Raw genomic sequence first — 9,368 nt, 5'->3', positions numbered from 1 at the left:
CACCAGGTGGCCACTGACCAACAAAGGAAAGGACAAGTCCTCACAAGGTTCCCTCATAGCCCCTTAGTGCCAATCTCCAACTGTGCAGATGGAGCTAAGGAATGAGGAACAACAGTTCGCTGGGGGAGAGGTGGGCACAGGCAGAGCACTGCCAATGGGCTGGGAGCTCAGGCCTTCCCTCTGAGCTTGCTCACAGGCTTTTCACCACCCACAGTGCCCCCAGGCCAGGCATAGAGATCCTCAATAAGCTCCCCCAATTTGCTCCACACCCTTTATATCATGAATGTGCCTTGTAGCTCTCCTACACACATGGAGCTACTTCTGTTGTGTCTTTGTTTGCACTGACTTGTCTGGAATGTCCCTCCCTTTGGCCTCTTCCACCTTTTCACCTCATTTTTCCTCATCCCTCAAATTATAATCAACAACGAGGAGCCCTTCCCTGAAAAGCTCCTCCTGGCCTTGACCCCAGCTGAGTGTGGTCTGCTTATTGGTTCCGTATTATCTTGGATGTTCTTGTATCACTGCATTTGTATCTGTTTATTAAAGGCATCTGTTTATGTGTTCATCTTCTCCATTGTACTATGGGCTCCCAGAGAATGTTTCTTATTCACCCATGCAGCCTTAGACCTCAGTTCTGTGTCTGGTAAGGAACAAGTATCAGTAAATTTTTGTTAAATTGAAGAGCCCTCCGACAACCTCAACAGTCCAGGGCTGGCCAGGCAAAGTGGCTCACTTTGGGAAGCCGAGGTGACCTCACTTGAGGTCAGGACTTCGTGACCAGTCTGGCCAACATGGTGAAACCCGTCTCTATTAAAAATCCAAAAATTAGCCGGGCGTGGTGGTATGCACCTGTAATCCCAGCTACTCGGGAGGCTGAGGCAGGAGAATTGCTTGAACCTGGGAGGCATGGGTTGCAGTGAGCCGAGATCACGCCACTGCACTCCAGCCTGGGTGACAGAGCAAGACTTTGTCTCAAAAAAAAAAAAAGTCCAGGGCTTTTGAAACTGACAGGAAATAAGTAGCCTCTTACTGTCTTCCTGGGTGCATATGGTTTCAGCAGTCTTTCCACTAGTCTGTCTTTCCACTGACAACTACAACCCTCTCATCCACTTACTACCTGCCTTCCCCTCCCCAAATTTCCATCTGCTAACAACTTAAGGCCAAAGCTTCCCTGATTCGCAGGCAAAAATGAGCTCATCCAAACCTGAAATTTCCCTTGAGTCATTAGTTTTGTGACTGAAATGGGAAGTAGGAAGTAGTGTGGTATAGTACAGAGAGCTTCAGCTCCGGGGCTGGGCAGACCTGGGTTCAAAATCCCATCCCATTACCAACTGAACGACCTTAGGCAAATGTCTTCATTCCTCTGAGCCTCAGTTTTCCTTGTATAACACATGGAGACTAATGTCTTCATAGGATTTGCTTTAGGTTAGGTAAACCCAGAAGCAGACCTAATTTGAATGCAAATAACTTTATTCGGGAAGTGATCCAGGACAGGGCCAGAATTAGGGCAATGCAAGTGATATGCCTAGAGCACAGAATGTAAAGAGACCCTCTCGGGTTCATACAGGTGCCAACCTTGCACTTAGATGAACCCAAGAATAAAGGCTCATCACCCTAGTCCCAGTCCTGATCCGGAGAACATGGAAGAGGAGCTGGAAGCCAGGTAGGAAGAGAAAGCCAATGAAGTGTACATAGTTGCTACTGGGAGCTTAGAGGTTCACTCGCACAGGGAACCCTGAGAAATAGGTAGAACGTGCCTTAGAGTTGTCCCTCACTGAGTGAGGAAGCTGAGGTATTTATCCTCCCCCTTCCACTGGCTGAGAGCTGCCCCAGGGGCACTAATTCCCTGGCACTCCCAGCTTATGTCAATACAAACCAAGAGAAGTCCTCAGGCAGAGTTTCGGGTACTTACAACAGGATTCTGGGTATACAGCAGAATGGTGAATGCCTGGGGGAAATGGGCGAGGCACAACCTCTGCTGGGGCTGCCTTAAGGACTAAATGAAAAGCACAACTACAGTGCCTAACAGAGAAGTCCCCCTCTCCCTCTTCCAATTTATGGCAATAGCTTGTGAAGTTCATGGAGCTTCCCAGCTCTCCATGAGTTGGCAGCATCGGCAGAACAGCTGTTTCTCATCTTTCAGAAGTAAAAGAAATCCAGCGGGCCTAGGAGAGGTCTAGATGCCCAGGACCCAAGTTTTCTGTGGAAGCCTGATGGCTGACAGAGCCCGAGTGGTCCCTCCTGAGTACGCGCTCCTCTGAAAACTCTCTCCTCTTGCATCTGTACCCCCGCCCCCATCCCTCCACCCCTTAGTGCAACATCATTTGTGACACATAGACTAGCATCACATTAATAACTGCTGCCACTAACTCATTCTTCTATGTGATGACATTGTGCTAGAACAAAGCTTTTATCCACATTATGGTAATCCTTAGAACCCTATGAGTATTTTTTCCCATTTTATGGACAAGGAAGCCAGGTCTCAGAGAGGTTAACTTTTATCAGAAGCAGGGTGCAGATGTAGGCTGATCTCACACATTTTCTACTTTGTCTCTTCACTCTTTCACTAATGCTCCTCTCACAGGATCACAGCATGGGGAGAATAAGACTGGGGGCAAACAAGACGGTTGTAGGGAGATGATGGGGGAAGCGGGTAGCTGTTCTTCCCTTGACTCCCCATTTAGCTAATAATTAAGCCTATGGTTCCTGGTCTGGCTGATCCATACCCTCCTGCTGCTGACTCATGTTTTAGGGAGACTGCTCAATTTTAAGCTAAATAATTCACTTTCCAGAAGTACCCTTTTCCTTTTCTTATCTTCAGGCAAACAGATACACACACTATCCCCTGTTTATAGAGTGCTACCTCCAATAAATTGCCATTTAATGAGAAAGAAAACAAGCGAGAGTTAAGCTTATGGGACATAACCGATCAACTACTTTTCACTACAAGAAAAACGGGAAAATAATCAATACTGGAGTCCAAACATGGCATTTTCTTCAGGAATGAAGAGCAGGGGCACTGTGGTTTCACTGCTATGGACAAAAAGTGGCTTCTTTGTTCCCCTAAGCCTTTGTTTCCTCCTCTGAAAACTGAGATGATAACACCTACCCCACAGGGTTGCTATGAGGATTAAATGAAGGCCACATATGTTGCCTGGACCGTAGCAGTTGCTCAAAAAATAATAGCTATTTCTTATGTGATGCTAGCCACTAGGTCAGTGCCATCCAACGGCAAGACATTATCTATGGAAGGAAAAGACAGTGAGATTGACATCTTGCCGTCTTCTAACCCAAAAGCTTGTGTGCAAAGGGACCTAGGCAGGAACAAGGGCTTAATATTTGTGCTGTGTCTTCCATCCCAGCTATGTGTGAACTCCCCAGTCTAACACATACCTCACTTTCATGTTAAAACTTTGGACAAAATCAGAAGTTAGGAGAGTCTTGAATGTGCCTGTTTATCCTGTCCCAAGATCCTTTCCTGGTCAACAGCCACCTCCCCTAGTTTTTCATTACATCTTCAAATCAGTTTTGGCCAAAGCTAGCATTCTTCACATCCTTGTTTGGTCATCTCCTTCAGGTAGCTGCTTCTGCCAATTGACATCCTCTCATGTTTGGAGTCTGTGTGTGGCACGCACTGAGAACAGACCACATCTCTGTTCTGCACTGGAAGCTCCTAGGCAACATGGTGAGGAACGTGCACTATGTTAGTAATGTTACCAAAATAGAAGCCATGTCCTGTTGCTGCTAACCTTTGGCATCAAGAGAACCAATCTTGTTTTGAACAGACGAATATGCCTGGCATCCCCAATGGTTAATCTATTTAGAAAAAATAATTGCATAGGCATCTAATAACAGAGTGTTCACTCACACATTCCTGGGAAGAATGGCAGGACACATCCCTCAAAGGTTCTATGCTCAGGCTGAACCACTGTATGAGTACAAGATGAAGGGACAGGTCACTGAATGGCAGGGATGGCAGAACAGATAGTGGGAATCAATGCCCCTGGCACCTCCCAGAATTATGTCAGAAACAGTCAAGGGAATAACCACACAGTGTTCAGAATTGTGCAGTATACATTAAGTGAATATATACATAGTATGTCAAGGATCAGTAATGGAATTCATTCAGCATGTGATTTATGAGTCTAATAAACTATCTCTACAATGAAAATATCCCCACCCCAAACCCTGCAACATGAAGGAAAAAAAATTAAAATTTCCATCTACTGAAATAAGATTTCATACAAACATAAATATATTTAAATTTTTAACTGTAAGTGAATTCAAACAAACTGTTATAAAACAGAATACTATACACAGTTGTCTGCATAGGTCATAAAAAACATAAAAACCAGAATGCGGAGTGGGTGCTGGTGGTGAAAACTGCAGGGCTAAAACTTGCTCAACAATGAACTAGGGACCACTATGGCTTAATGAACACGGCCCACCCCTCCTACTAATGGCTTTGTCAACTTTTGGACCCTAGAAATTCAGAATTTTCTCCTCCTTCCTCTGCCAGCTTTGGTCCGTGTCCGACTACCTGGCTGGACAGTAACTTGCTTTTTAAAGTCCACTAAGCAATCTGTGGCTTCTGAAATGGAAATAAAAGACTTGATGGGAGATTCATTTAAGTCACGATGTGTGCAGGAACTCTGCATCTCTCTGCTGCAGCCTGCCTCTTCCATACCTGGTGAGGGTACCCTAGAGAGAAGGAAAAAATTCAGATTCAATATACACCTAATAAGCTCAAGGATATGCTATGCCCTGTATCAGGGGATTATTAGTAGAAATAATCTTTGTAATAATCCTACCACGTATCATCACTCTGTTTTCACAGATGAGGTCACTGGGTAAATCATATACTTAAAGTTGGCACTGAGAGAATGAGAATTCAGATCCAAATTCCCAAGCTGCTTGAGAATCCAGGTCAGAAAACCAGGGTTGGATAGGGATAGAGAGGTAGAGAATAAGACATAACTTTTACTCTGCTTGTTTTAACACAATGAATGAACTGAGCTATCCAATCTTTAGTTCAGATAAACGGGGAGCACAGAGTCATACTGAGAGAGAGGTCATAATAGTTCCACAGTGATTTCCACTGCCACAGTGTGAGTATCACCCTTCACACAGAACACAGGACAAGGCCTGCACTTTTCAGAAATGCTGACAGCCACAATTCAGTGCACAATCCAATTCACCTGAAGGCTCCTGTTTCTGAAGACTTGATGTCTGCATCTGTGATATGAGAGAAAAAATAATAATGTTGGTAGTAGTGTTGGTAATCATACCACTTCTCACTGATCTTTTGCTTCCTGTGCTCTAGGCACTGCTTCTCATCAGGCCTATACAGGTAGCACAGATCCCCAATCCCCTAAACCCACGGAATGTGAGTATTAGTGTCCAACAGACTCAGCTGCTGCGGCACTCAGAGAAACGCTTTTGAATGAACAGCCTCTGAATAAATCGACTTCAATTCTAGACTTGAGGAACAAGGAAGTTGCCAAGGGAAATCTGCCACCTGCAGAGATTCACAAACTGGTGATCTAGAGACAGCAGGGTATGAGGCTGGGAGAGGCTGCCTTTTTATAGTCATCAGAAGGCACAACAGATTTGCTTGGTGGGAATGAACTATTAGAACTAGATGGTAAGCACATCTCACCAGGCTTAAGCAAAAGCTCCTCTTCCATACACATCTGGTGAATTTTAACAATAGCGACTAATAACAACAGTAATAATAGCAGCTAACATTTATCAAGAGCCTACTTATGCCAGGGAATATGTTTGGAGCTTTACCAGATATAATTCTTGCAATCTATGAGGTCTGGTATTACTAACTCCCTGCAATGGTCTTAACCAATCCACTCTACTGCTCCCTAAATACTACGCACAAACCCTGAGGATTGCAGGTTGGGACACTAAGCCAAAGGTAACATATGAATGATGCACAAAACAATAGGAGGAAGCAATAACATCTGCATATCTAGTTTTCTGTGCCTGTTCCTTTAGGTATACTTGGGGCTTATCACATTCCCCTGTGTTTTGATAGTGTTTTTTCTGAGTTCAACAGGTAGTCCTGATTCAAGGCTTTATAAAGCCTGAAATGAAACATAGGATGAATAAGACAGTATATTGCCCCATCTTCCTTAAGGAGAGATGACCTAGATGGAGTCTCAAAGGCTGGCTGATTGGATCACGTGTGTACCCAGAGAGTCCCAGCAAATAGCCAGGGGGCTGGCAATGGCTATCTTCATTGAAAGGCCTTAGGCAGAAGCCCGGAAAACTGGTCCTGGGGTCCTCACCTGAAGTCTTATGCTCAGACTGTTCCAAGAAACTAAGGAGTCGGCCTTCACTGTGGCCTTTTTCCTGTAACAGAGAAAAATAGATGAAAGGGTTACTTCACGGCAGAGTCTAAAATACAACTTCCATGGCCCAGATCACACGTATTCATAGAAAAGGTGTGGGGGCCACAGCTCTAGGGAAGTCTTCTGCATTCTAATAAATGAGGGTACACAAGTGAAAAAGCAAACTATAATGAAGAGAATACATCGTTATGCCAAGATTATCATGGATTTAAAATAGAAAATAAATTCTAAGGTAGCGTCTACAGGCAGTGATGCCAGAATAAACTGGCTATATAAGTAAGTGCCTACCTATAAACCGTAACTCCAAATCTCCACCTCAAAATCACCCCATTCACAGAGAGAGGTCTCTTTCTTCTGGCATGACAGACAATGGCTTCCCCATTTTAGTGTGTACAGTGACTCCTTTGTCAGTAACCCTAGAATATGGAGCTGCTGCTTTATTTTTCATCTCTAAGCCAAGACTTGCTCTTCCTGATCTCTAATTACAAGGTCCAGAAAGTACATCCACCCTTCCCAGTGACCAGGGCCCAGACCCGGCAGCTTCCTAAGGAGTTCAACAGAGTTGATCTCACATATATTCTTGGCAGTGGGATTATAAATTGGATATCCTTTCTGGAAAGCAATCTGGCAGGTTTTGAGAGACTTTAAAATTCGTATATCCACTGACCTAATAGTTCCATGTCAGAAAATGTATTCTAAGGAAATAATCAACAGTACAAAGACTGATTAATGTTTTAAATACAATCTTATAATACAAAAGAACCAAAATGTTCAATAATAGGTGAATGGTTAAATGACCATCTGTGTGATATAAACATTAATAGCAATTTTTAAAAATAAAATCCAAAATGATGTTTACACTACACCTTAAGTTTTCATAAATGCAAGTGAGAAAACTACATATCAAGTACTATATAGAATACAGTATACATATAGTACTAGATATATAGTATGTTGTGTGTGTGCTTATTGTATATATATTGAGAGAGAGAAGGGGGGAGAGGGAGAACAGTGTCAATTACATTAACAATGCACAGAAAAAAAGACCAGAAGAAAATAGGCCAATACATTAAAAGTTATCATCTTTTTTTTTTTTTTTTTTTTTTTTTTTTGAGGTGGAGTCTCGCTCTGTGGCCTGGACTGGAGTGCAGTGGCCGGATCTCAGCTCACTGCAAGCTCCGCCTCCCGGGTTTACGCCATTCTCCTGCCTCAGCCTTCAGAGTAGCTGGGACTACAGGCGCCCGCCACCTCGCCCGGCTAGTTTTTTGTATTTTTTAGTAGAGACGGGGTTTCACCGTGTTAGCCAGGATGGTCTCGATCTCCTGACCTCGTGATCCGCCCGTCTCGGCCTCCCAAAGTGCTGGGACTACAGGCTTGAGCCACCGCGCCCGGCCAAAAGTTATCATCTTTGAGTAGCTAAGTTATGGGTGATGACTTCCCCTGATTATTTATATTTTTTTGAACTTTCCATATTTTCTACAATGGACATGTATTACTTTTTAAATTAAAAGGAAAAATAATTTTAAAAAGCACAAATCTTGTTTCAAGATAAATAGAGGGAAGAGGGGAGGGAGAAGAAAAAGCCAGAACAGAACTGTGGTCTCTTACAACTGACAACCAGGAGGGTTAGGTAGCCTTTCCCAAAACACTCTACACATACCTTTGGGTTCCACAGCCTCTGCTGCTGCTTCCTCTCCACACTTGAACATGCTCTTCCACTCCCTTCAGGCCCATCTCCTTGGTCAGCCTTTGCAAGCTGGAGACAGGAGTCCACATGACACTGATACTCTCTAAATGGGACCAGGGATTTACAGAGATAACACTTCTCATTCCTAGCCAATAACAAAAAAGGAAGAAAACAGAGTTTTAAGATGCGCTTTTGCCTCTGGGCCCCTAGATATGTCTCAAATTGTGTTTTTACATCCCAAAGTTATTCTGTGGAGGAGACATATCAACCAATGCAGATTCGCTCAGCAGGATCACCAATAAAACTAACCCAACGCCAATCAAAAGGACTGAGTGATTAGCAGTTTTCCCTGGCTGTTTCTCCGTACCCTGCTGTTGCAGCAGTGGGATGGTAATGAAATCAGCTCTTCAAACTATCTCAAACAATGCTGATTGCTCTTCAGACATAAAATATTCTGTCAAACTCTTTCAAAATTAAGTGTAATAGTTTTTTTCAAAGAGAAGTTAAAATTTCCACAGAAAAGGGAGCACCAAAAGCATTAAATTAAGTTGACATTTTTACCAGGGTGGATGAACTTGTCTGATTAGTAAATCAAGTCTGTCTACATGCTGACTTCCTTAATTCTACAATCTGCAACATCAACTAAGAAGTTACTAAAAACCATGTGGTTCTGCCAGAGACTTTTGCATAATTTTATATGCATAGCTATCTTTATCTTTTTAGAAGAGTAGAGTTTGGGAAAAGAGAGGAAAAGTAGGTCCTTGAGGTAAAGTTTACTGGGCATCAGTAAAAATGGAATCACTGGGGGTAAAAGAAAAAAATGAATATTTACTAAGTATTTTCTCTGTGGTGAGAAACAGTGCAAGGCTCTTTAATCACAATTCTCAATTAATTATTCAGCTCCATTAGGAAGGAACTAATCTAACTACGGTCTTATAGGTAATAACTGTCAGAAACTAGATCTGCCTGACTCATAAGATCACCTTGGTTTTAAGAAGCTAAAAAAAATTTTCCAAAGCATGCTATCTTGGACATCTCTTTCTGGCCATAATGATGGCCAGATGGTTATTATTCAATAACTACAACAAAGGAGACTTGGATTAGCTGTAAGGAAGACTTTTTCTGAAGATCTTTAAAATAGGAGAAATAAGTCTCTCAAATACTTAATTATCCAGAAGAATGCAAGCAAAATGCTGCCTTGTGAGAAAAGCTAGACTAATATACCTTTCAAGGTTTATCAATTAATGCAAAAAACATTTATTAATTCCCTACTACATGAGAGACAGAAGTACTACATAAGAGGCAGGAGTGTTAGAGTC

The 9,368-nt window shown here is 42.8% G+C and overlaps 1 protein-coding gene across 7 annotated transcripts in view; it reads right to left on the bottom strand.

The window, feature by feature from the left end:
• Positions 1–4,232: 4,232 nt before the first annotated feature.
• The window catches only part of UIMC1 (ubiquitin interaction motif containing 1), a 99,015-nt gene continuing 93,879 nt past the window's right edge, over positions 4,233–9,368 (bottom strand). For 6 of the 7 annotated variants that reach the window (XM_031935459.1, XM_031935460.1, XM_031935465.1 and 3 more), the window contains 4 exons: positions 8,023–8,194; positions 6,300–6,363; positions 5,199–5,235; positions 4,243–4,701 (listed from right to left, as the gene is read on the bottom strand). In XM_031935459.1, coding sequence (XP_031791319.1) covers positions 4,491–4,701; positions 5,199–5,235; positions 6,300–6,363; positions 8,023–8,194 — 484 coding nt within the window. In that variant the 3' untranslated portion in view covers positions 4,243–4,490. Of the gene's footprint in view, positions 4,702–5,198; positions 5,236–6,299; positions 6,364–8,022; positions 8,195–9,368 lie in introns of all 7 variants that reach the window. The other variant, XM_031935462.1, reaches the window with a different exon arrangement.

The sequence above is a fragment of the Piliocolobus tephrosceles genome, chromosome 4 (genome assembly GCF_002776525.5).
Source record: "Piliocolobus tephrosceles isolate RC106 chromosome 4, ASM277652v3, whole genome shotgun sequence".
NCBI lineage: Eukaryota > Metazoa > Chordata > Mammalia > Primates > Cercopithecidae > Piliocolobus > Piliocolobus tephrosceles.
The sequence above is the reverse complement of the archived record's forward strand: the minus strand, read 5'-3'. Positions and strand labels throughout refer to the sequence as shown.